Below are 27308 nucleotides of genomic sequence, written 5' to 3' on the forward strand. Positions count from 1 at the left end.
TGCTGCTGTTGTTATTTATTCTTTTCCCGTGGGCAGGCTGGGGGATGGGCAAGGGAGGTCTTGATCTCACTCTTAAGAATGCACAGGACTGAATGGGAATCAGACGTCTTGTGTGGGTCTGGGACCAGTTACAAGGCCTCTCTTGGGCTATTTACCAGGCACAAACCATGTGCCAGGCAATGTGCTCGGTGCTTTATCTTTAAAATCTTGTAGACAGGTGGCCTGGTGTGTGGTTTCTCAGTGAGGTCCATGGACCTTGCTACATAAGCATCATCTGGGAGCCTTATAAATATGCAGATTCCTTGATTCCACCCTAGACCACTGAATCAGAAAATGAGGTGATTGCTCACTTGGTGAAGTGAATGCTTCACCAAGTTCCACTTGATTCTAATGCACGCTGAAGTCTGGGAACAGGTGAGGTCCTGAGGACACTGAGCCATCTATTTAAGAGCTCTGCATGTGTCCTTTTTTGTAAGGAGGGATGAGCTTTCTGAATGAGGGGCCATATGTAGCTAATTCACCTGTAGTGAAGACTATAGTCACCAGCTATTGGGAACAATTTGTCAATAGTCACTTAATTGGACTCCAACATGCTTCTCCGGACATGATTTTGAAAGCTGTGGTGCTCTTGTGGATTTATGTGGGGTCCTTACTGTAAAATTTTGACCTCATGACTCACTTGTAATGACTAGAATATGGCAAAGTGATGGGATGTCATTTCTGAGAGTAGATTACAAAAAGATTCTGGCTTCTGTTTTGCTTGTTCTCTCTTGCTCATTCTACTTGCTCATTCCAATGGAAGAAGGAGAAGCCCACATGGCCAGGAACTGAAAGAGGCCCCTGGCCAACAGCCAGTGAGGAACTGCGGTCCTCAGTACAACAAGAAACCAAATCCTGCCAACAACCACACTGTTGAGCACAGACGCAGATCCTCCCCTGCTGAGCCTTCAGCCCCAGACAACACCCTGGCTGCAGCCTTCTGAGAGACCTTAAGGAAGAAGCACCCAGCTAAACTGCACCTGGATGATAGATGTTTGTTGTTTTAAGCCACTAAGTTTTGGGGTAATATGTTACATAGAAATAGATGACTGGACTTCCCTGGTGGCACAGTGGTTAAGAATCCGCCTGCCAATGCAGGGGACACGGGTTCGAGTCCTGGTCCAGGAAGATCCCACATGCCATGGAGCAACTAAGCCTGTGTGCCACAACTACTGAGCCTGTGCTCTAGAGCCCGCGAACCGCAACCACTGAGCCCGCGTGCTGCAACTACTGAAGCCCACGTGCCTCGAGCCTGTGCTCCGCAACAAGAGAAGCCACCACAATGAGAAGCCCGTGCACCGCAACAAAGTGTAGCCCCTGCTTGCAGCAACGAAGACCCAGCGCAGCCAAAAAATAAAAATAAAATAAAATAGATAACTAATACAGCTTTTCTCTCAGGAAGGCCTTCTTTTCACGGAGATTCTAAGTAGCTATGGGCTTGTACCCTTCCAGGTGCAAATCAGGGACAGAGAGATTGTGTCCCCACCAGTTCAACCAAAGTCTGAGAACTGAGTCTCATTACATGGTCAGGTTATGTGCCCATCCTGAAATTAATGGAACATACTAATTGGACCTGCTGGGTCACATGTCAAACTCTAGATCCAGGGTGGAGTCAGCCATCTGAATTATATAAACTGGACCTGACATTTCAGAACCCAGGGATAGGATTCTAAAATCTTCTAGAGAGAGAGAGGAGGAAAAAAAAAAAAAGGAACAAGAACAAGAATGGTCCCAAACTTCTCAATGATGGGAAATGCCTAGAAGTCTATACTGATAAATCAAGTGTGAGGGTAGATAAAGGGCAATTTAAAGCATACAAAGTCCCCAAAAGTTACTTCCCGTAAATCCTTTCTCTGAAATCACTAGGGGGACATGCTCCAACAACAGGAGACTATAAACCAAGAAATAGAAAATCTAAGAATACAGAAAACAGGGACTATAACAAAGAAGAGACAAGAAGGGAATCCCCAGGATGATGACAAAGAAGAGTTGACAGACAAGAGCTGTGCAGCCCTATCTAGACTAGAGTGGGTCTGGGGAGAGAAGGGGGGGTTCCAAGAAAAAAATTAAACTGATAAATTATTTGACATGATCCACCATGTCTAAAATTGAATTGAAAGCCCTTTACTGAACTACTGGAGAGTGTGGGAAGATTTAGTCAATTTCAAAGAAAACAAAATAACTCCAAGACAAACAAAAAAATTATGTATAAGAGAAAGTGTAATTATAACACATTAGTCAAATCAACAGGTAACAATATTTACATAAAAATAACAAAAGCAATGAATATGGATTATACCAAAAATCAAGATAAAAAATGGGAAAGGGAAAATGGAGTGTGTAATTGACAAAAATACTCATCTCTTATGCTCCTCTGGAGAGAATGCTTAATATTGATAAATGAAAAGAAAGACTGAGAAACTATCACAGACTAGAGGAGACTAAGATGACATAATGACACAGGGCAATGTGGAACCCTGGACTGGATCCTGGAACATTCGTAGAAAACACGGTGACCTCCAAATAAAGTTTGTAATTCAGTTAATAGTAATGTACCAACATTAATTTTAATTTTAGTTTTGACAAATGTACCATGATCATGTAAGATGTTAACATGAGATGGAGCTGGGTGAGGACGTTCAGGAGCTCTCTATGCTGTCTTTGCAACTTTTCAGTAAATTTAAAATTACTTCAAAATAAAAAGTTTAAGAAAATTGATATATCAATAAATTGTATATGATTAAAAACATGGAGGTAAATACCAAAACCTAAGACCTATGGTTGAAAATAAGAATAGGGACTTCCCTGGCGGCCCAGTGGTTAAGACTTCGCCTTCCAGCGCAGGGGGTGTGGATTGATCCCTGGTCAGGGAGCTAAGATCCCACATGTCTCCCCGCCAATAAACTGAAACATAAAACAGAAGCAATATTGTAACAAATTCAATAAAGACTTAAAAAAAAAAGAAAAAAAGAAAATAAGAATAGATGGGGGTTGGGAAGAGAAGGCAAAGGCCCCTGTATATTACTGTAAGTAAATCATAACCAGTCAAAGCAAACAGGGACCCAAATAGCATCTAGTCCAATCCCGTTATACAGATGAGGAAACTGAGGCCAGAGAGACAGGAGCCTGCCTAAGGCCCAACAGCCAGTTGGTAGCAGAGCTACATTTTCGTATTTGTTCTATAGAGAAAACATGAATTACACGGATATTAATTTTCTTAAGAATCTGATTTTTTTATAAATTATCCTCAGTGACCCTTACTTAGAAAATCTACATTTTCTCAGTTTTGAAACCACAGGGAAGACATGAAAGGTATTAGAGCTACAAGGGCTCTCATGAATCATCGTCTCAGCTGATGTCCACAGAAGAAAAGACGGGACTTGTCCAGACTAGAATCCATGGTCACCACTTACTGAGCATCCCCAAGGACTGGGCCCTGGACTATACACTTTATGTCCACAGTCTAAAACAGCCCAATGAAGTGAGCACTATTGAACCTACATTTCTCAGTTGAGGAAACTGAGGCTCAGAGAAGCAGACCTTGCCCAAAGTCCAGAGCCAGGAAGAGGTGGAGCGTGGATTTAAATTCAGGCCTGTCTGACCACAGAACCCAGGCTCGTCCTTACTCTGCCATCCTGCCTCCATCCTCCCCAGGGACATATTACATGGCCACCCCTAAACCAGATGCTGAAGGTATTTAGAATGTCAAAAGCTCCAGCCCTCCTTGATGATATCATTCTCATGGTGGCCCTAAGTGGCACAGGCAGGGCAGAAGGATCTGACCAGGATGTCCCTCCTTTTTTGCCCTAACTGGACGTGCACCCAATGCTGTAGGCAGGATTCGCTGGCCAGATACCAACCAGACTGACTTTAACCATCTGCCAAACAAAATCATCCTCCCTCTGGGAGGATAACAAACCTTAGGAAAAACCAATAGAGTCAATTTGCTATGGAATTGCTTGTCAGATGTTAGAGGCCTGGGGGACAGAGACGAAATGTGGAAGGAGCTGACTGCTTTAGGATGTGCCCTTCCTGCTGGTTAGCTGTTGGCTCTACAGATACAGCTGAGCTGATGAAAACCATCCTTCATTTTTTTCCCAGGGGGATTGTTTCAGAAAGAAGAGGTTAGGTTCTGTCTATAATAATAAACAACTACATCTCGGTGGCTTAACACAAAGAAAGCATCTTTCTCACTTATGCTATACACTCTGGGTAGGTCGGCAGGGGTCTCTGTTCATAATGGTCACTCAAAGACCAAGCTAATAGGGGATCCATCTAGACCCAGGCTTCCAAGTTCACAAAGGCAGGGGCGAGAGGATGTGGCAAACCACGCACAGGCTCTTAAAACTTCTACCTAGAAGTGACACAGGTCTCTTCTGACAACATTTCATCGGCCAAAGCAATCCACACAGTTATATCTAACATTAGAGGGGATGGGCAGAGCAGTCCTACCAAGTGCCTGGAGGGAGGAGAGTAGGGACTCTTTTAGGGGGAATCAAACAGAATCAAACTAGTTTAAGCAAAATACTTGCTATTGATAATAATGATTGATATAACATATTAGCTTACATAACCAAGGAGTTCAAGAAGGCTGACTTGCTTCAGATACAGCTAGAGCCAGGGGAATTCTCAAATGATGTTCCCCAAGATCCTGTCACTTGTTTCTTCATCTCTCAGCTGTTTCCTTTTGTGTAGGCTTCATCTCAGGCAGGACCTCTCCATGTGGTCTCCAGAAGCTTCAGGCTTACATCCCACCTGTTTAGGAAACTTGGGGGGAAAAAAGAACTCTTTTTCAATATTCCAGGAAAAGTCCAGGGGTTGATTCTCGTTGGGCCCCTCAAACTGAAACTGAGAGTTTGTGAGGTGTGGTTCCAAAAGAAAATTAGAGGATGGTTAGCAGAAGAAAAAAGAGTGGATGCTGGGCAACAACAATGATAACTGTCCACAGTGGCTTGAGTGCTTGTAGCAGAAGATCCAAATAGGCAGTAATACCAGTGTTTGTGGGTGTGCAGAGAAACTTGAACTTTCTGACACTAATGATTGGAATGAAAATTGACAAAACCTTCCTGGAAGGCAACATAATGAGACATATCAAAAGCCTTAAAAGCTTAGACACTCTAACCAAAGTATGCCACTTTTAGGAATATATCCTAAATAATCAGGTCTGTACAGAAATATTCAAATACAAAATATATTTACTTCGCTTTATGTTTTGGAAAAATGGAAAATACTCTGAATATACAATAGGAGATTGGCTAAATAAATTAAATTACCTCTATTTAAAAAAATATTTATTTATTAATTGTTTATTTTTATTTATTTTGGCTGTGCCGGGTCTTAGTTGCAGCATGCAGGTTCTTTTAGTTGCAGCATGCAGACTTCTTAGTTGTAGCATGCATGTGGGATCTAGTTCCCCAACCAGGGATCAAACCCTGGCCCCCTGCATTGGGAGCATGGAGTCTTACCCACTGGACCACCAGGGAAGTCCCTAAATTACCTCTATATTAGTAAACATGTTGCTGCAAAAAAGAAACAAGTTTTTAATTTTAAAAGTAATTTATATCAATGAGACCTAACAGATATCTATAGAACACTGCATGCAACAACAGTAGAATACAGATTTCTTCTCCAGTGCACATGGAACATTCTCCAGGACAGATCATATATCTTAGGCCATAAACAAGCCTCAATAAATTTAAAAGGATTGAAAATGGAGGGACTTCCCTGGTGGTCCAGTGGTTAAGACTCTGAGCTCCCAATGCAGGGGACCCAGGTTCGATCCCTGGTCAGGGACCTAGATCCCACATGCCGCAGCTAAAGAGCCCGCATGCCGCAATGAAGATCCTGCATGCAGCAACTAAGGCCCGACACAGCAAAATAAATAAATAAGTATCTTTTAAAATAATAATAAAATAAAAATGGGAGATAACAAGTGTTCGTGAGAATGTGGAGAAAATGGAAACCTTGTATCATACATTGCTGGTAGGAATGTGAAATGGTGTAGCTGCTGTGGAAAGCAGTTTGGTGGGTCCTCAAAAAGATATACAGAATTACTATGTAACCAAGCAATTTCCCTCCTAGCTATATACTCAAAAGAATTGAAAACAGATACTCAAACAAAAATATACACACATGTTCATAGCAGAACTATTCACAACAGCCAAAAGGTAGAAACAGCCTAAATTCCCATCAATGGCTAAATAAATAGAAAGCAGACTGGTGGTTGCCAGGAACTGGAGATAGGGAGAAATAGGGACTGACTGCCTATTGGGTACAGGGTTTCCTCTTTGGGTGATGAAAATGTTTTGGGATAGGTAGAGGTGATGGTTGCACAACATTGTGAATGTACTAAATGCCACTGGATGGTTCACTTTAAAGTGGTTAATTTATGTTACGTGAATTTCACCTCAGTAGATTTTTAAAAAAAATTTTATTGTAGGAAAATACACATAAAATTCACCATTAGTGACATTTAGTATATTCACAATGTTGTACAATTATTACTACTATCTAGTTCCAGAACTTTTCAATATTCCAAAAGGATACCTCTTACCCATTAAGCAGTCTTTCCCATTTCCCCCTCCCCCCAGCCCCTGGAAACCACTAATCTGCTTTCTGTCTCTATGGATTTATATATTCTGGACATTTCCTATAAATAGAATCATACAATATGTGACCTCTGGTGTCTGGCTTCTTTCTGAGAAGTCTATCCTGCAGTTTGTAATACCCAGATGAGGGAGATACAGGGAGGGAGGGATTTTTGTTGCTGCTATGGTTTTTGCTAACGCCTGGAGATTCTTTAACAGTTATATATATATGAATGTCAGCCTTAAATAGTACATTAATGATTATAAAAATAATATCCTGCCTTTCTTGCTATCCCAAATCTGAGTTTACTCATTAAATTTAACACCATTTTACCTTAATCTTCTCCTTACAGACTATAAGCTTTATGTGTTAATTCATTCAAGAGATATATATTTTTTAATTAATTATTTTTGGCTGCATTGGGTCTTCGTTGCTGCGCACGGGCTTTCTCTAGTTGTGGCTAGCGGGGGCTACTCTTCGTTGCGGTGCACGGGCTTCTCATCGCAGTGGCTTCTCTTATTGCGGAGCACAGGCTCTAGGCACACGGGCTTCAGTAGTTGTGGCTCGTGGGCTCTAGAGAGCAGGCTCAGTAGTTGTGGCGCATGGGCTTAGTTGCTCCGTGGCACGTGGGATCTTCCCGGACCAGGGCTCGAACCCGTGTCCCCTGCATTGGCAGGCGGATTCTTAACCACTGTGCCACCAGGGAAGCCCCCAAGAGATATTTATTGATCTCCTACTGTACCCACCTTGTGCAAGATCCTGGAGATATAGAGATGAGCAAAATAGAAGTGTGTTCTGCCTTTTCTGGAGCCTGCAGTCTGGTAGGAGAACAAATATAGAAGAGTAAAACACAAAGGGTTATGTAATAAAACTGGTTGTATGTTCCATTCTTGTGGGTCTCTGTTGGCTTTTGCCACTCTAGCTTCCATTTTCTCTTTTACTGATAAAAAGAGAAACCACACGTCCCCACTCTCAGGCCATGTAGTAGGGTGAATAATGATCCCCCAAAGAGGTCTAAGTCCTAATCCCTGGACTTTGCATATGTGATTAAGTCAAGGATTTTGAGATGGGAGATTACCCTGGATTACCTGGATGGGCCCAATGTCATCACAAGGCTCCTTATTAGAGGGAGCAGGAGTCAGAGGAGAAAGTGATGTGATGATGGAAGCAGAGATTGGAGTGATGCACTTTGAAGATGGAGGAAGGGACCACAAGCCAAGTAAAACAGGAAGCTAGCTCTAGAAGCTGGAAAAAGCAAGGAAATAGATTCCCTCCTGGAGCCCCCAGCCCTGCCAAAATCTTGACTTTAGCCCAGTGAAATCGATTTTGCACTTCTGGCTTCCAAAATAGTAAGAGAATAAATCGGTGTTGTTTTTAGGCCACCAAGTTAGTGGTAATTTGTTACAGCAGCCACAGAAACCTAATATAGGCCACGTGGTTTGGGTGACCCCATGTACCCAGAACTCAGAGATGCACATGTTCCAGGCATTGCGGATCATACGCTATCCCCTGGCCTCTGTGATTAGTTCACAGAGTCACATGTGATGCAAGTTTATCCAATGAGAGCCAATTCCAATGATATTGTGGGAGCTGTTGGTGCAGAGAAGCCTTACCAAAGGCTACCCCGAGAACAAATAGCAGCAGAGAAGACAGCACCTTGGAATTACTGCCAGTGTTCAAGTGACAGTGACACGGTTTGAACAGCTGAATCGAGCCATGCCTGAAGTCTTCCTCTGCGGGACTTCTTAGTTACCTGGGTCAATGAATTCTCTCTTTTGCTTAAAAATAAAAAAACAAACAAAAAAACAACTATAATGAATGCAATTTTTTAGTTATTGTATCAGCAAAAATCCAAAAGTTTAATAATATTTTGGTGAGGCTGTGGAGAAACTAGTCCTCTCATAGGTTGCTGGTGGGAACATAAGCTGGTATATCTCTCATGGAGGAGAATTGGGAAGTATCCTTCCAAATTATGAAAACATAGACCCTCTACTCTGGTATTTCTACTTTTGAAAGTTTAACCTACAGATGTATTAGCATATGGGTGAAATGGCTCTGTGCACAGGTTATTTACTAAAGCAAAGATTGGTAACCAAATATCCATTAATAAGACTAAATAAATTATAATACATCCATTCAATGGAATATTATGCAGCTATAAAAAAGAACAAGGAAACTTTGTATCTCTGTACTGATAAGGAAAGATATCCAAGATATGAAAAAAAATCAAGATGCATATAGTATGATATTTGTGTGCAAAAATAATTGTGTTTGCTTAAAGAATTTGAAAGGATACAAAAGAAACTAAGCAACTTGGTTGCCTATTTGTGAGGGAGATGGGAACTAGGCAGGTGGGGGATAAGATTGGTAGTGAAACCTTTCACCGTATTTCACTTCTTATGCTTTCTGGTTTTTGAAGCTTGTGAATGTATTACTTATTCTAAAAATTAAATTTAAAAAACCCAATTTGTACACTGTGATCCAAGTTTAGTAAGAAAATAAATAAATGTGTATGAAATCAGAAAATAGAAGACATCTAGCCTATAAGTGGTTATTCTGGATACAGTGGGAAGTAAATATTGTACTGGTTCTGTGGAATAAGGGAAGGAATAGCATAATTTCAGTGTCTACCCACTCTCTGCATTGTCAGGACAGGTGCCCCATCAGGCATTTTAAACCAGTTGCTCACCCAAACTATCACATATTTTAACTCAAGCTGTTGTTACATCCCAGCACATGGGTGAGTGGTTGGATTTTAGGTCTTTCTGTAGGACTTTACATTTTAACTTGTTAGACTGGGTCCATCTTTGAAATATTTTGGGACCCCCATCCATTCACTCATTTCACAGATACTCTGAGGATCCTTCTCCACCAGCCCCACTGGGGAGTGCTGGGGTTTCCTTTCCCACCTTAGGTCATCTGCGGAGGCGGGGGAAAGCCAAGTTAGAACAAGATGTGGTGAGAGCCCAGGAAGTTGAGGTGATCCTCTGGTGGGGACCAGCACACAGGCCCACAGACAGCAGGGAACAGATGCGTGGCTAACGGGCTGTGGTTGGCCTAGTGTGACGGGTAATGAGAGCCTGACTCCAGCTGAGGACAGAGCCCAGCTTGGCCACTGACTGGTGGACATGCGGCTGGAAAGGAGGGACAGGGCCAGAGAGGGCGAGGCTTCCAGAGCCTGGGAACCCTCCAGCAGGGGAAAGGGCATGAGGAAGGTAAGGCCTTCCTCACTCAGGAGGCCTCTTCTCCAGGCGGAAACCTGGAGGCAGACAAGAATCGCTCCCCTTTACTGAGCGGTGCTTGGTGTTGGACACGGTGCTGAGTTGATTCTTAATTCCCACAACCACCCTGGGAGAAAGGTTGACTGTCACCTCTAGTTGCAGATGAGGACCCCTGAGGCTTCGAGTGATTCATGCAATCTGCCCAAGGTACACAGCTGCTCAGGGGTGGGACAGGGCCCAGCTGGTCAGTCTGACATCAGGCTGTAACTCTTGACCACCACAGTACTCTTGGTGTACTTGTGTTGCTGAAATGAATAAATGGCCCAGAAAGAGTGCCAGACTGAAGCTACGTTGAGCCTGAAGCTACTCTTGTGGAAAGGTAAGCCTTGGAGGCAGACAGACCTCGCTGGGCTCGCATCCTGGGTGGGCAGCTCAAGAACCCTGTGAGCAACGGACAAGTCATTTAACCCTCTGAATCTCAGTTTCCTCTCTGCAAACATGAAGGGAATGTGTACCCTTGGCAGCCTGCTGTAATTAAATAGGACAGTGAATGTGAAATCATGACTAGCACAGGGCCTGACCCAAAGTCGATGCTTGACATCTGAGCTCAACAGAGAGGCTGCTGAACACCATGGAAAGGCCAGAGTTGGGGCTACAGAGACAGGGAGAAAGTTCCTTTGGAAGCCTGGCAGCTCTGCTCCGTCCCATGGATAGGGCTTTTAGCTTTGTCTCCCCAGAGTGATCATCAGGAATGCCCTTAAAATAAAAGGGGTCTTTGGATTTATTTGCAGAGAAAACTATTAGGGGAGGGCAAGATTGGAAAAAGGGAGAGACTAGGAGACACAGAGCAATCAAGAATATGGGTAGTAGCTTTAAATAGGCAAGGAACCTGGGCTGAGTCCCAGGTGTGGGAGAATGACAGAAGGGGGCTGCCATCTGGGATGTGCCCCAGCCAAGGCCAAGGCCAAGGCCAAGGCTGAAGAGGAAGCTTTGAGGTCCTCCCAAGCCAGGCCCCTTCCCCCTAATCTGCCCACTGGAGACACAAAAGGCTCACTTCAGGAGCTCAAAGGGGCTGGATTGTCCTGGGCTTCTCACTAGTTTTAAAACCTTACTCCTTAAGGCCAAAGGATTCTTTTGTTCAGCTTGTTCCTTTCAAGAGGGAAAATCTCTTCTGGAGGGCAACAGGCCCTGATATCCTCTGCCCAGGAAGCAGAGCCTCCTCCCAGCCCTCACAAGCTGTCTTTGCAACCTTGTCCCAGCTCTCGGAGATGAGCTTGTGTGCTGAGTCAGTTTGGCCGCCTTCCAGCCAAGAAGACAGTGGAGGCTGCAATGCAGGGGCCATTAAAGGAACTATTTTTAGGCTCCATTTCAATCTTATTCAGTACAGGCCGTGAGATGCTAGGCTTGAAAGTGGCCAGACCAAGGGGATGCTGGCAGAGACAGAGTCTCAGGCAAGTAGGTCAGGGAAAAGACAAAGAAATCTCACTATGTGAGAGAAAGAAGCTCCCAGAGGTTCATGTTGCTGTCCAAGGTGCAGGAGACAGAAGAGGGGAGCTTTTCACAGAGAATCAGCCCTCCTGCATTACCTGAGGAGTCACCAAGAAAAATGAGGAAAGTACAGCGACTTCCAAAAAGAGACTAGGGCAACATGCACCTGGGGAGCTCATTAAAAATATACCTCCCTGGCCCACCTTAGGTCATCTGAGTCTGAATATTAGAGTGGGGATGTGTGTTTCCAACCTACTCCCAGGGTAGGTGACTCTCACACAAAATGAAGTTCAAGGACCTGAGGGCTGGACAGTATCTACCTCTAGAATTCAAACGAATGATCCAGACTGAGGGGAAGGAAAGGCACAGGTGGTGGTGGTTATTTAACAACCCCCAGAGGTGCCATTCTCCTTTCCTCACTGGGCTCAGGCTTCCACCTATAAAGTGCAGGATCCTGGCAGAACTAGGAATCTCTTAGTTCTGCCTCAGAAGATCCTTGCCACAGGGATGCTCAGTGGTCAGCTCAGAGGACAGGAAGAAACGGCTTTCATACCAGAGGTCCACGTTATCCAAGGGTAACCATTAAAATTCCATTTAGAGTGAATACACGTACATTGGGAACCAAACTTCAAAGCATGTTTTGGGAGGAAAAAAATCCATTTGATTGGGACTGTCACAGAAAACAAAGTTTATTTATGTATATTGAAAGCTGCTAAGAGAATAGATCTTCAAAGTTCTTACCCCCATGCCCAACCCCCCCATATCTATGTGAGGTGATGGATGTGTTAACTAACCTTATTATGGTAATCATTTCACAATACATCATATATCAAATCATCCCTTTGTACACCTTAAACTTACACAATGTTATATGTCAATTATATTTCAACAGAGCTGGAAAAATAAAATTTATTTCATTTTGTAATTAGCAAACTTTAGATTATACTTGCAACTGTGTAATAATTCTTCAATATTTTCACATCTTTATATCTTATTTCTTAAAATGAATTAAGAGTTGAGGATTGACTTTTTGGTGGGGGACGGGGTATAATTTTTCTGACAAAACTGTCCAAGAACATTCTGTGCTATCCTTCATTTTGTTTGACTTTTGCAGAATTATAAAGAAGATAATTTTTCAAACATTTTAAAGGCTGTTACCTATTTCCACAGGACTTTTTTTTTTAACATCTTTATTGGAGTGTAACTGCTTTACAGTGCTGTGTTAGTTTCTGCTTCACAACAAAGTGAATCAGCTATACATATACACATATTCCCATATCTCCTCCCTCTTGCGTCTCCCTCCCATCCTCCCTGTCCCATCCCTCCAGGTGGTCACAAAGCACCGAGCTGATCTCCCTGTGCTATGCGGCTGCTTCCCACTAGCTATCTATTTTACATTTGGATACAGGACTTCTCTTAATCCTTTGAGAGTCAAACCATTATTTTTTGAGGTACCTATCATGTCATCACCATGAAGTCTCTCCTCAGATGTCACCTGGTCTCACTCTGCCACAGCATCACTGGACAGTAGCTCTGCATGTGATTTTCCAACATCACTCTCATCAACTTCATGAAATCCTGCAAGATTTACAATTATTCTTTGGGATGTATTTGTCTGTTTCCGTTGCATTGTCAGATGTTTATAACAGCCACCAGTCAGGAGAATTTGGCCATCAGAGACAGTGACAAGGTCTAGTGGAAAGAGTGAGGGGAAGGGGGAAAAAGAGCTTTTGCTTTTTGTGCTATGCGACTTTGGCTTCCCCTGCCACCTGCTAACAGCAGGGACTTAGCATAACAAATACCAAGATAATGAGGACCTGCCAAAGCAAGGTGAATTGTTCTCACTCTGCTTTTCTTGGCCACCTAGGGAAAGCCTATCCACACATGCTCTTTCACATTGTGCCACAGCTCCCACCTGCCCATCCAGACTGCAAAGCCACCCCTTCTTCCCTAAGGAGACACAGACAAAGGCCACATGGTCAGGTGACACTTTAATAGGCTAGAAATAGAAAACCTGTCTTTGGAGACTATCAAGAGCTACATGTGCGCCGGAGCAGAAAGCAGAGGCGCAGCAGTTGGGTCTGGGGGGAAACAACAGGCCGAGTGGGAGGTCAGCGATGGCTGAAGAATCCTTGAGGATGGTTATATTTAAACGGCTTCATCCTGCTGGGGCCCCTAGAGAAACAGGAGAAGGGAGAATAGTTTTAATACCATACGCTTTGGGCTGATAAAATAAATTACAATTCATCCACACAAGGGACTACTATTAGCTGTTAAGGAAAAAAAAAAGGAATGTTGTAAGAAAAGCAGACTGCAGAACAATATGACAGGTGTGACGCACTTCTGAAAAAATGTCTTTATGTGCCTGCAAAGGCATGAACACAAACCTGGAAGGGCCCTCATTGACGACGTGCACTTTGGGGGACAGGGCTTGGGCACCCTCACTTTTTAGTGTTTTTACAAAACTGCTCACTGTTGTTTGTTATATTTAACAACAAACATGTTTTATTTCTATGATTTAAAAAAACCCATAAAATCCTCCTTTGCAGGGAGAGTCCCATGCAGGTAGGAGTCTGTGTGTGAAACGAATCTGTACAAAGTTCCTACCAAGAGCCACGTGCTTTATACTCACTACTTCTTAGACGCTATTTCTATCATTTTATAGATTCTAAAGATGAAGAAACAGGCTTAGGGACGTAAACTGTCTGCCCAACATTATATGGTCAGAAAGCAGCACAGCACAAATTCAAAACCAGGTCTGATGCCAAAGCCTGCTGGCCACAGGCAAGCTGACAATCACAGCCAAAGCCTGGACCCTGCGAAGCTTAGGTGCTTCAGCTCCAATCCTGAGCCCCCCAAGCAAAACTTCACACAGGGAAGGAAAAAAAAAAACAAAAACAAAAAACTTCACACAGGGTTCTTTTCCATACAACTCCACAGTGAATGACATCCAGCTAAAGGGCCTCTCGTTTATCTGCCTATGACTGACATTCAATGGTAACCAGGAGGTGACACCTTGGATCTTGGTCTGAGGGAGGGTGAGAGGCAGTGTGTGGTGTGTGTGTGTGTGTAGGGGTGTGTGTGTGTAGGGCTGTGCAATCACTTACTTAAGGGAGGGCTTACTCTGCCTGCACTGTGCTTGGCACTTTACATGCTCCGCCTGGTTTAATTTCATCCTCCCAACAACACCTGAGGTGGATGCCATTTTAGGGATAAGGAATCTGAATCTCAGAGGGGTTAAGTACAGACCCTAATCACATAGGCTGGAGCTGCAATTTGAACCTAGGCCTTTCTGGCCCCAAAGGCTTTGCTCTTTTTTTTTTTTTAGCCGTGCCGCACAGCATGTGGGATCTCAGTTCCCTGACCAGGGATCGAACCCAAGCCCCCTGCGTTGGAAGCACGGAGTCTTAACCACTGGACCACCAGGGCAAGTCCCCCAAAGCCTTTGCTCCTAGTCACGACGTCATGTACCTCCCCAACATCAGAAGGGTGCAGTCATACAGGTAAGTCTAGGCATACAGCTGATGGAGACCCCATAGCCTGAAGGTACCCAGCCACGGGCAGAGCCAGACCTTGCATTTCCTGTGGCCCAGGCCAGCCCTTTGCAGCCCAGCCCCTTGGCCTGATTCCAGTGGTCAGCTGAATTCCAGGCCAAGAACCTCACATCCCACATCTCATCAGTCATGGAATTAATTGGATCTGAGTAGCCAAAGGAGCACCTTCCCAGAATGTCCTGCTGGAGGAGCTCAGCCTGGGAGACATACCAACCACTTCAGAAAATGGGTCCTTCGGGAACCATTCGATAACAGAATATAAACACTGGCCGTGTGAGAACTCCCACCCTGGAAATGTGCTACAGCAGGCTGGGAGTGGGGGTAAGAGCTGAGTTCTCACGCAGACACACCGGGGAAAGCAAGTCCTAGAAGGCACCAACATCTAGCCGCCAGCTCTGCCTGTCAGCAGCCACTCCGGGGCTGCAGCTGGTTATTATCAGCTAGCATGACAAACCAGGCCAGGTGGAGGTGCCAGACGGAGGTGGGAAGATGCTGGGGCAGCTTCCAGGAGCTGAAGCTGGCTGTGTGAGAAGAAGGTAAGGGGCAGGTAAGGCACCTTTTAGACTGACAGAGAACAAAGGGATGTCCTGATTAGATACAGATGCTAGCCCTTCGCAGACACCATTCCTCCCCAACCCCTTGCCCAAAAGGGAAGGGATGCCTGAGCAGTGTGAACTCTGGAGTTCTGAAACTGGCTCTAAGAACACTAGTTAAGGGATGAAAGGGAAAGAAAGGACCCAACACCAAGGCGAAAGAAAAGCAGCTCGCAGTGCTGTGCGTGCAGACACGCTAAATACCAATATCAGGACCTGCTGGCGCTTTCTGAGCCTCCGCCTGTGCCGGGATCCATTCTGGAAGCTTTACATGAACTCTCTCTACTTCATCATGAGTTAGAAGGTAACACCTTTGGGAAAGGTTCAGAGCTGAGCTGAAGTGACTCTTCCAAAGTCACACAGCTGGTGAGCAGGAAAGCAGAGATCTGCACTTGTGTTTGTGTTACTTCAAAGCTGGTTCCTTCTGTGACGCCTGACTGCCTATAGCTGTGATCCCCCTAGATGTGTGAGTACCTTAGGAAGTAGAGCAGACTCTGGGGACTGGTGGGATGCATATTGTTTAAAAGGTTCATTTGGACTATGAAAAGCAAACCTACTGTTTTCCACAGAAAGTAGAGAAAGGAAAGTTCAGTCAAATCCTCTTGCTCACTTGGCGTGAGACCCACCCCTGGGGGGTGTTCATGATGAACAACTGGACCAGGCTGGTAGGATGGGGGCCACAGGGAAAGTTTTAGGAAGAAGGGAGCAAGTTCTCCCCAGGAAATCTGGCAGCAGGATTTTAATTTCCATGGTGAATGGAGACTAGTGCACCAGGAAACGTGCGTGCCTTCCATGCCAGGCTCACCTCTGCCCCAGGTCCCTGTGAGAGGCAGGGCTGGAGGTCCCTGGGCCTGGCACCCACGCCCCTCCCCTCACCTGAAAAGCCGCAGACACATTTTCTCCTGGGGAAATTCCTTGGGCCCCTCCACGCTGTCATCGTGGCTCTCCGTCTCCAGGTAGACGTCCAGCAGCACGCACAGGCGCTGCAGCTGGTTCGTCAAGAGCTGGTGGCTGGGCCGGGGGCCGCACAGCTCCTTGTAGCACACATTGACCTCACTCTCCATGGCCTATGGGTGGGAAAACCAGAAACTCAGCACCACTCACAAGAACTGCACCCGGGCCTCCGCAGGAGCTGGGCCTCTGCACATCAAGCCGGACCGACTTGTCCTGAGGCTCCCTCTCCTCAAGACAATGGGGTCTTCCTGATCCTGACTCAGAACTTTCCCTGCCTTGCACGTCCACAGACAGAGGCAAAGATGTGTAGAAGAGGAATCTCATGATAAGATCCAAATCAAGTGTTAGGGTTAAAAATGTGCTCCATGGGGCTTCCCTGATGGCGCAGTGGTTGAGAATCTGCCTGCTAATGCAGGGGACACGGGTTCGAGCCCTGGCCTGGGAAGATCCCACATGCCGCGGAGCAACTAGGCCCGTGAGCCACAACTACTGAGCCTGCGCGTTTGGAGCCTGTGCTCCGCAACGAAAGGCCACGATAGTGAGAGGCCCGCGCACCGCGATGAAGAGTGGCCCCCACTTGCCGCAGCTAGAGGAAGCCCTTGCACAGAAACGAAGACCCAACACAACCATAAATAAATAAATAAATAAATAAATAAATAAATAAATAATAATTAAACAAAAAAACGTGCTCCATGACTACTGAATCAAATCCACAGGTATAACAATAATTAACAGGTGCAATGATCTTGGACATCATCTCATTCCAGCACTTTCTGTGCATCTGAGTTTTTTCTCATTTCCACAGAAGCCCAAACAACAACCTTTCACGGCAGGTATTTATATTATCCCCATTTCATAAATAGGGTGAACCTGTGGACCCCAAGCTAGATAAGGGGTTGAGATGGGTCCGAGCTCTTTCTGCTACGTCATGCACCCTCTAGCAAATTCTACAAACCCCGGCAGGCCCCTCTGCGCCGGGAATTGTGTCAGTGCCCAAGCCCTCAGCTGCGGCAGGTTCTGCCACTGCCAACCTCCCCAAGGAGGCTCTCCCTGCTCCTCCCACCACCCCCAGCAGGTCCTTACCCGAATATTGTCGTCGTTGTTGTTGGTTTTCTCCCCTTTCCAGTTCAGACAGAGCTGGAAAATAGGTGGGATGGAGGAGTAGCCGGGGTTCAGCACCACGGCAGCCTGGAGCTTAGCTGGGAAGGGAGGGGAAAGGAGGAAAACTCAGTTCTGAGACCTGGCTTGTTAGCCAAGGCACCCTCCCTGCTGGACCCCTGAGGCTAGCTCTGTGTCTCACGTTAATCCAAGTGCTCAGAGCACATTCTGGCACTAACTGACTTTTACTTTTGTTCTAGAATCTCCCAGGTGGAACTGCCAGGTTGCAGAATGTGAGGTCCTGTGACTCTGGTCCCTCCAAGGACACAAAGCTGTGTGGACTCCCCAGAGTCTGGTCCACAGTGAGTTTGCCCAAGAGTTCTATTTACTCCTTTGACAGAAGTTTGTTTTCATTGGCATTTATTTGCCAGCAAGTTAAGGATTTTCCCATGTGAAGGTTTCCTATCTGTTTTTCCTTTTCAACAATATTGGGTATTAGCTCTTACATTAGTCAAATATATTTTTTTCTATTCTGTTCTTTATTTTTATCTATTTTGTTATGTGCAGCTTTTTCATAGCTAACATTTAATGACTACCTACTGCTTTCCAAGCACTGTGCTAAGCCCTTTGCACACATTTTATTTCATCCTAATAATGATTCTGAGGTGGGTACCATTATTATCATCCCATTTTACATATAAAAAAACTGAAGCTCTGACAGAAACTTCCTTAAGATCATCAAGCAGTTGCAAAGCAAGCAGCAATGCTGAGTTTAATCAGAACTACCTGATGCCAAAGCTGTGTTCATAATCATTAAATGAAATATTTGCATTTTTTAACTTTTTCATTTTTTCTCTGGTGATAGCCTTTGCCTTTTTCAATAGGATGACATTTATCCTCTCCATCAATGGGCTAAGCATTTAGCCACTCCTTTTTCATTATTTATGGAGGAAAAAAGGAGCTCTCTGACCCACCAGTAATTCAAATAAATAACAGAGAACAAGAGAGTGTAGGTTAAGACAATTCTTCCCTGACAGTCGCAACAACATTTATTAAAAAGTGACACTTTCCTGTTGTTTCTGCCATAATAGTTTGCACATATTTCGGGGTTTATCTCTGTTCACTAATTTTTTGTTTTTAACCCATACCATGTAATTGTTGTCCACTTATTCATTTAAATTTCACTCTTAATTTTTCAAATTCTATAATGCATCTAATGAAAATTTAAATGATCACATTCATTCCATGTACGAATCTAGAATACTTATCATCTTTCCAAGCTTTCTTCCGCTCAACCAAGAAGCAGAAGTGATGTCTTCCAATGACTTCCCACCCCTGGGGCTTTGTAAATTTACTGGATGCATATTTTGTGCCCTTTCAAAATAGCACTCTGTTGTTTAGGGATGAGGTTAAAGTATTTTTTAAAAGGGGAGAGAATGGGGCTCCCCTGGTGGTGCAGTGGTTGAGGATCTGCCTGCTAATGCAGGGGACACGGGTTCGAGCCCTGGTCTGGGAAGATCCCACATGCCGCGGAGCAACTAGGCCCGTGAGCCACAACTACTGAGCCTGCGCGTCTGGAGCCTGTGCTCCGCAACAAGAGAGGCCACGATAGTGAGAGGTCCGTGCACTGCGATGAAGAGTGGCCCCCACTTGCCGCAATTAGAGGAAGCCCTCGCACAGAAACGAAGACCGAACACAGCCAAAAATAAATAAACAAACAAACGAACAAACTCAGAAGCAAAACAGCTAAAAGCAGAGCTAATTTGGTTGAAATGATCAGGATGAACTCGCTTCACCCAAAAAAAAAAAAAAGGGGAGAGGATGGAAAGCAAATGCAAAATTCCAAATAGCAGTCACCTATCGTCAGGGTGAGAATGAAATGGGATCAAGGAGCCTCAACTGTATCTGAAATTATTTAATTTCCTCAGAATATTTCTAAAAACATGCAAAGAAAAGAAAAGGAGAAGGGAAGAAATAGAGAAACTTGAACATCAAAGAGTGCAACCTTTCCTGACATGTCTCGTACTGTCTTGGAACTACAGACAACTTCCTCCGCCCTGTGGCCTCAGCACTGAGCCCCTGGGGTGGGATCCTGCAGGCTGTGCCAGACCTGCCAAGGCTGGGGCCGGATGACAGCACCACAGGCAGCATCGGGGTGGCTCCAGCAGGAAGCCCTGGCCGATCAGATGCCAGGACAGCTGTGAGAAATCACAGCTCTCGATGCCTCCCAAGTGAGTGCAGGGACTGCAGAGAGGGAGGAGGGTCCTGTACTTCACATCCTGAGAGTGACAGCCCTTCCCTGAAGAGGGGGATGAGCAGGCATCTGATTCTAAAATGCAATGAAACAAAGGGGCTAAGAGCTCAGGCTCAGAGGTCAGACTGGGTTTGTGACTAAGCCCTACTTTCCTCACCTACAAAGCAGGAATATCACCAGCCCCAGGACTGTCCTGAGGATTAGCTGATAAAGCATGGACATGACTGTTGCAGAACAAGTCCTGGCTGAATGCTGCCTCTCACAACCATGACTGTTTGCTAAGTCCCCACTGCAGGATTCCAGGATCTTTCGCTTCCTTTGGGCAACTCCCAGGAATGTTTTATTCTCAGCGGCTCCCCTTGCCTAGAGCAACTGTGATCAGCAGAGCAATTACCTGTGCCCCTTTCCACGAGTGCCATATAGTAGAGATTGGTGTCCCCAGCCAGTCCCGCCTCCACGATGTCTTTGGTAAAATGCAGCTCCTGGAAGTCACCAAGGACAAGGGGTGAACTGGTGGCTCCTCTAGTCAAATCCCCTGCCCTTCTGGTAGAGGAGCAGGAGCTGAACAGTGACGTGGGCCTGCAGTCTCCAGGACAGCAACAGTGGCCTGTCACCCCTCCACCTACCGTATAATCCTCATGGGCAATCGTCACCCACTTCACCAGACGAGAGACAACCTTTGCAGGGAAGAGGTACTGGCAGTCGCTGGTAACTGGCACAATGCCATGTTCTAAAAGAGAGCAGGACAGGTGGTGTCACAGGTAGAAATCAGCTGTCACAGCTGGGTAACTAGCATCCTCTGCAGGGCTCAGATGGCCCTGCCAGCTGTCCAGGTACACTCGGTACTCAGGTGCCCAGGCCAACACGTGCCAGAAACGAAGGCACACCAACCTGACCTTTACCCAGTGCTTGTGCTTGAGGCCGGACCCAGCACCAGCATTCGCAGCACTTTATCCTTAATCCAAATGATGGCCTGCCAAACAAAAAAAACCCCTGCAGCCAGAATCAGAGATGTACGGTGTCTCTGCAGCAGTGACTGTTAATTAGACCAAATAGCCAAGAGGGCTGTTCTCACAGCTGACCTTGATGGAGGAAGGACTGAAGTGTTCTGTGTTGGTTCCTCTAAGGGAAAAGAGCAGGAGGACTGCTCCAGGGTGAATTCCTGCTGGCGTTTCAATAAGCAAATGTGCCAACATGGTAAACGCTGTCCAGGATGACAATCACCCAACCCTGGGACAAAACAAACTAAGCAATGCTGATGGGGAGCAAGCAGTGCTGCCCTGGAGAAAACAGGGTCCACGTGAGGCCTCCAGACGGGTCCTGGGAACTCAAAGCCTTTCCTGACAGTGGCTCTTTTAGATCAGAAAGATCTTAACCCTCACTCCTTACAAGTCCCTTGTACATGGTAGGCTGTTACAAGTATTTACAGAATGAACAAATGAAAAGCCCCACATGGCCACCATCTTGGTCAAGGGCTCATCAGAATCACCTGGGACATTATGGAAAACACAGGGGCTCAGCCCCACCCTGGAGGATGTCAGCTCAGGTGTCAGGGAAGGGATGAAGTGTGGATCCCTGGACAGCTGTATTCAAGTAAGCTGAGCATAAGCTCCACAAAAGCAGGGCTCTGTCTTGTGCTCATGGCTCTTCTCCCAGCACGATTCTGGCTGCCTGGAATGAATTAGGCTCCTATTAAAACGCACATCAGGACTTCCCTGGTGGCACGGTGGTTAAGAATCCGCCTGCTGGGGCTTCCCTGGTGGTGCAGTGGTTGAGAATCCACCTGCCAGTGCAGGGGACATGGGTTCGAGCCCTGGCCCAGGAAGACCCCACATGCCATGAAGCAACTAAGCCCGTGCACCACAACTACTGAGCCTGTGATCTAGAGCCCGCGAGCCACAACTACTGAGCTCGCGTGCCACAACTACTGAAGCCCGCACGCCTAGAGCCCGTGCTCCACAAGAGAAGCCACCGCAATGAGAAGCCTGCACACCGCAACAAAAGAGTAGCCCCTGCTCGCTGCAACTAGAGAAAGCCCGCGCGCAGCAACAAAGACCCAATGCAGCCACAAATAATAAATAAATAAATTAAATTAAATAAATTTATATTAAAAAAAAAAGAATCCGCCTGCCAATGCAGAGGACACGGGTTCGAACCCTGGTCTAGGAAGATCCCACATGCCGCAGAGGAACGAAGCCCGTGTGCCACAACTATTGAGCCTGTGCTCTAGAGCCCGCGAGCCACAACTACTGAAGCCCGCGTGCCTAGAGCCCGTGCTCTGCAACAAGAGAAGCCACTGCAATGAGAAGCCCGTGCACTGCAACGAAGAGTAGCTCCCACTTGCCACAACTAGAGAAAGCCCGCACGTAGCAACGAAGACCCAACACAGCCAAAAATAAATAAATTTAAAAAAATATTTTTTAAAAAAATAAATAAAACGCACATCAAAGTCTGACGTGCACTGACCTAGCATGATGCTCCTGACCAATCTGCTAACCTGGGCCCCCAAAAGGCTTTGGGCTGACACAGCCCTGGTGGCCCTGAGGGGAGCTCAGACCTCTGCTTGGCGGCCTACAGCTCTCCCCAGTGGCCCAGCTAACACCTCTGCTCAACAAGAGCCAGAAAGCCAGCCCGCTTTGATTTGTCATCAGGAGTCAAGAAATCTGAGTGCAGGGCTCCGTTGTCTTTGTCCCTGCGTTGTCTGAGTGGCTCTCAGGCCACAGCCCTAACTAGCACCAGCTTACCCAGGGAGGCAAACTGCTTGTGGAGGGCCAGGCGGGACTGCACCCTGGTCTTCAGCAGTTTCATGGTGGTCTCCATGTGGCTGGCGCTCAGCAAGTGGTCAGCGATCACAGTGTGCTGTGGAGGACAGCGAGCGGCACACGTTAGTAGCTCCCCATCCCTTCCTCCAGGCACCCCTCTCTCCTAGGACCTGCCGGCCTGTGGCAGCCTGGACCACCCACATCCTGAGATGCCTTCTGGGGACAGCAGGGTTTCCCTGCTGTGACAGGCCAGAGGCTGAGTCCCAACAGGAACGATACAAGCTGCTGAGATCTTGAGAGGCTGTGGAAAAGGAAGGCTTCTGCTAAGGTGCCAGGTCCCCTGGGGTTCATTTCTGGCACCTTCGTACATAAGACCAAGGGGTGAAAGCACCTGGAGCCGCACTGCACGCAGGGCAAGGATCCAAGTTACTTTGACCTAGAGGGCTAACAGGCTCATGGCAAAGGCAAAAGGTACCTAAACACTTGTAGGCCTTGGACATTTTAGTATCCTGAGTGGAGGGAAGATAGATCATAGCCCAGAGGGATAGCATTCTGCTAGTTCAAAGTCCCAAAGCCCTTCTGGAGTCTGTATGGGAGGAGAGAAATAGAGGTCCTCAGCCAAGGGGACCGGATCAGTGGACACACCTGGGGCTGCTCTTTGGGGAAGTGGAGGCCACCCAGCTTCTGCACCCACAAATAGGGATGCCCTAAGTCAAGTACGTAGTCCCTCAAAGTCAGGATGCTGCAGGAAAGAACACAGAATGAAATGATTCTATAAGTCATTTCTGCAGTGGTCCCCGGATATATCCCTCCTCCCACCTTCTCATCCCCCCAAAACAGAACGGTCCCACAGGCTCAGCTGCCAGCAAAGCCTCTTAACTTCATCAGTTTCCTACTGTGAATTTCATCTCTCCTAGTCACTTTTCTCTTTTTCCCTTGGCAGTCTTCAACTCATTAGCAAATCTCAATAAAAAGGCAGTGTACTTGATCTCTTCATCAGTCCACCAATTTATAAAATATTTTAAAAATTTTAATCCTCAGAAAATTAAAATGTTAAATACATCTATTATCACGTTCCCAGAGTTTTGATCCTTCCACCCTTCCCCACCCTCCATGGCCTCATAAGCAGGAAAAGGCATGTGTTCTCTTCTCTGGATAGAGCACTCCCTCCTGCCCCGCCACCTCCCCTGCCCCCTGGGAGGCCTCTGGCCCTAACAGGTCTCCAGCTTTGGGTTTGAGCCACAGGAGAAACTCAGAAGCAGAGAGGCTGGGAGAGGAGGAAATGCTGCTGACTCACCCAACTTTATCAAACTGATACTGATTGGCTGGATTTGGAGTTTTCTTTCCATGATCCCCAGGATACAAACAGCTCAGGACTGAGTCAGGAGACAGCAAGTCACTAGAAGAGGGAAAAGACTGCAGTGAGAACGCCGGCCAACCCATTGCTTCGATGCAGACGTGGGCATTTGGCGGTGATAACGTCCCCTCTCACTGATGATCAAAGCCAGACCCTTTATATGCCTGAGGTCATCAGATGCTCATAACCCTATGAGGTAGGGAGTATCATCATTTCCATTCTACAGAGGAGAAGATCAAGGCTTTAAAAGATATGGCTTGTCCAAGATCACACTGCTAGTAAGTGCTGGAGCCAGGATTTACTCTATTCCATCAAAGACAGTAATACTCTTAACCATCAATTTTTTAAGAAACCTATCCCTTCAAGAGTTACATGGTGACCAGAGCCTTCTCCTCAGGGGAGCAAAGCCCTGTGACACAATAGGAATAATCAGAATTTTCATAGGAGCAAAACAGATTCCTTCTACCCCAGAGAGATCCAATGTGAAGCTTTGATATTGTGCCTATCTCACTTTTTACCAAATCTCATGCTATCACAGAAATAGGTCCCCTTTAAAATTCCCAGAAAAAGATATATCACATAGACTGGAGACAAGGTGACCTAGTGCTGTAAGCAGAGAGACACGGTGATGCCACAGCCACCTACTCACAATGGTTAAACATGTAATTAAACGTGGCAATCAGAGGAGATGGGGACAGAATGGAGTAATTTGATCACAAAGGTCAATGAGGCCCATCCTTTCCCTTCACCAATGGGAGCTCCCCTTCGCCTTCCAGGGACAGCATCAGGAGTGACTCAGGCGGAAACTGCTGCTCTGAGCCAGCAGGCCTCCAGGAACTTAGCACCGGGAGGGTGGCAGCTTCTGGCTCTGCCCTGCTCTCTCTCCTGACAGCGTCTCCCTGCACCACCACGACCCCCGAGGGTCTCTGTCCCCTTCGCTGCTTCACACAGAGAACCGGCTAGAAAATGAATAATTGTCAGTCTTTTAGCCAATGTTTAGTGACTGTTACTTATATACAGAATCAGCCAAAATGAAACAGAACAGCTAGGATTTTAAATTGACGAAACCTGATGGAAGAATCAAATCTTCTCGACAAAATTTCCATCTGCAATATGTGGCTCAGGACAACTGAATTTGGTAAAAATAATGGCCATTAAAGAGAAGGCTATATACTCATAAAAATATGACTATTCAAAAAACTATTCAGTTACTCGTCTTTGTTATAAAGTTTTAAAAGAAGAGATTTTAAAAATCTTCGTAAGGTGGAAATGGAAAATAATTAAAAATAATTCAATGCCTTAATGAAAAACTGATTAATGAATTAAAGTGGCCTAATGGAGATCATTCTGAAAAACAATTTCCTGAGGAAAATTCAGCAAGGTTCATATAATTCTGAATAAAATGTTTATAATAAAAACATGAATTTCCTAATGAATTAAGAGATCCTGGCATCAGTCGTCAATGCTGCTAACATCTCAAAAATAGAGACAGCCTGTGCCTCCTGATAAAATCACGCAACGTCTCTGACACAGTGCTGCACACCCACCTCCCCCGCTAAAAATGGAATCTGATCAGGTCTCTAACTCTACCTACAATTTACAGGAAATACAGGGGGAGGGAGTAACACGTTCAATTGTACCACAGGGATGCAATCATCAAAATGCAGCCTGGGGGAAACCTACAGAGCAAACAACCTACTTTCCTCAACAAATAAAAGATGGCAGGACATTCAGATGGAAAGACACTTGAAAGAAGCTTCATCCAACTACAAAACATGGACCTTAAAAAGATCCAGATTCAAAACCCAAACTGTAAGAACAAAACTAACAAAGAACACTTATGAGAAAATCAGGGAAATCTGAACTCTGACTAGATAATTGATATTAAGGAATTAGTGTCATACCGTGATTAAACTGAAATTTTTAAAAAGTATCCCTGTTTTAGTTGATAAATAAATAAAACCACACACCATGGTGTCTCCATGGGGCCAAAGCAGCCTTGAGCAAAGGCCTCTAGGCTGGGAGTCTGAAGTCTAGGCCCAGCACTTCCATAATTGGATATATGCCCCTGAACTCAGTTTCTCCAACTGTAAAATAGAGGGATGAGCTAGACAACACCTGAAGGCCCTTAAAGAGCTAATCCTGGCTTCAGGGTGGTGTTTCTTTTTGGGTTTCCTCCCTCTTTGGGGACCAGGGCAATGACAGTAGTGTAGTACCATGGTACACAGGCCCGGATGGCTTTGAATCATCACTCTCCATGCACTACCCATGACCTTGGGACAGCCTCTTAACTCTGCAGAGCCTCAGTTTCTTCACCTTGTAGAGCTACTGTGAGAGTTAAATGTGATGATGACAAACACGGCTGTCATTTACCAAGCGTTTCACCTATGCTAAGCATTTTACCTGACTCGCACAAGCACCCTGGGAGGGGATCTAATTAATGTCCAGAGTGAGGAAACAGACTCAGAGGCCAGGTAATCTGGCTAAAGGTGCACACACAGCTGTGAGGGGAGACCCGGCACTCGCAGAGCTCATAGTCAGTCTGCAGTCCTGCCCCTATCACAGTTATGTGCAGCGCCCCGCAGGGGAGTGGGCTTCAGTGCACACTGGGGCCAGCCTGCAGCCCCGTGACATAGCAGATAGGACATCTGAGAAGTGAGCAGGAAGAACGATCACGACAAAGAGCTCCACTGTGGCCAGGGCTGTCATGGGGCCCTCGAGCTGCTCACTGGACCAGCACTGCAACCGGGCACTCTGAAGAAGCCAGTCCTGGGCTCCCTCTGCTGGGGTGAAATGGGAACAAGGTCAACTCCATCCAGAGTGCTCGGGGTGGTCCAGCAACACTCTCAAGCACAGGGACCAAGGATGCAGCCTGAAGGGGGTGTGGACTCTAAGTGCAGGGTCGAAAACCCAGGGGAAACGCCACCATCAGGCAGGCCTGGGAAGAGTCCCACCCCACCAGGTACCAGACCCACGCCTCCCTCACTGGTCTTTCTACACCTGACGTGAGGACTCACTGGAAGCAGGTGGGGCAGGGCCAGGAGGCGTGCCAGGCCAGGTGAGCCTATTTCACCCCCAGGCCCTCTCGGTCCTCCTCCCTTCCTCCCACGCTGGCTGTGGAACAAGCAGCCACAGTCAGGGCCTTTCTGGGGATGCTCCACCTGTGGCTGCCACTACGTGCCTCTGCTCACCCTCCTCAAGACCCCCACAGGGACCCGCCAGTCTTCCTCCCGCTGCCCAGGTAGGGACAACCTGGGATTGAGCTGAGCTACAAAGTGAAATCCCAGCACCTTGGGACAGAAAGAGGCAAGAAAAGAGAGGCCTAAATTTGTCAACCTGGTAAGGTCTGCCAAATCTCACTTTCACATTCACACTCTTTCCACTGGTGTAAAAGCTGGTG

At 46.2% G+C, this 27308-nt stretch overlaps 1 protein-coding gene across 5 annotated transcripts in view; it reads right to left on the reverse strand.

The window, feature by feature from the left end:
• Positions 1 to 13310: 13310 nt before the first annotated feature.
• The window catches only part of THOC5 (THO complex subunit 5), a 31649-nt gene continuing 17651 nt past the window's right edge, over positions 13311 to 27308 (reverse strand). For 3 of the 5 annotated variants that reach the window (XM_082418544.1, XM_082418542.1, XM_082418543.1), the window contains 9 exons: positions 23849 to 23950; positions 23197 to 23293; positions 22534 to 22648; positions 20416 to 20519; positions 20184 to 20271; positions 19646 to 19864; positions 17521 to 17636; positions 16360 to 16550; positions 13311 to 13511 (listed from right to left, as the gene is read on the reverse strand). In XM_082418544.1, the coding sequence (XP_082274670.1) occupies positions 13448 to 13511; positions 16360 to 16550; positions 17521 to 17636; positions 19646 to 19864; positions 20184 to 20271; positions 20416 to 20519; positions 22534 to 22648; positions 23197 to 23293; positions 23849 to 23950 (1096 nt within the window). In that variant the 3' untranslated portion in view covers positions 13311 to 13447. The remainder of the gene's footprint in view (positions 13512 to 16359; positions 16551 to 17520; positions 17637 to 19645; positions 19865 to 20183; positions 20272 to 20415; positions 20520 to 22533; positions 22649 to 23196; positions 23294 to 23848; positions 23951 to 27308) is intronic. The other 2 variants (XM_082418546.1, XM_082418545.1) reach the window with 1 other exon arrangement.

Source organism: Balaenoptera physalus (genome assembly GCF_965194825.1).
Source record: "Balaenoptera physalus genome assembly, chromosome: 12".
Lineage (NCBI taxonomy): Eukaryota > Metazoa > Chordata > Mammalia > Artiodactyla > Balaenopteridae > Balaenoptera > Balaenoptera physalus.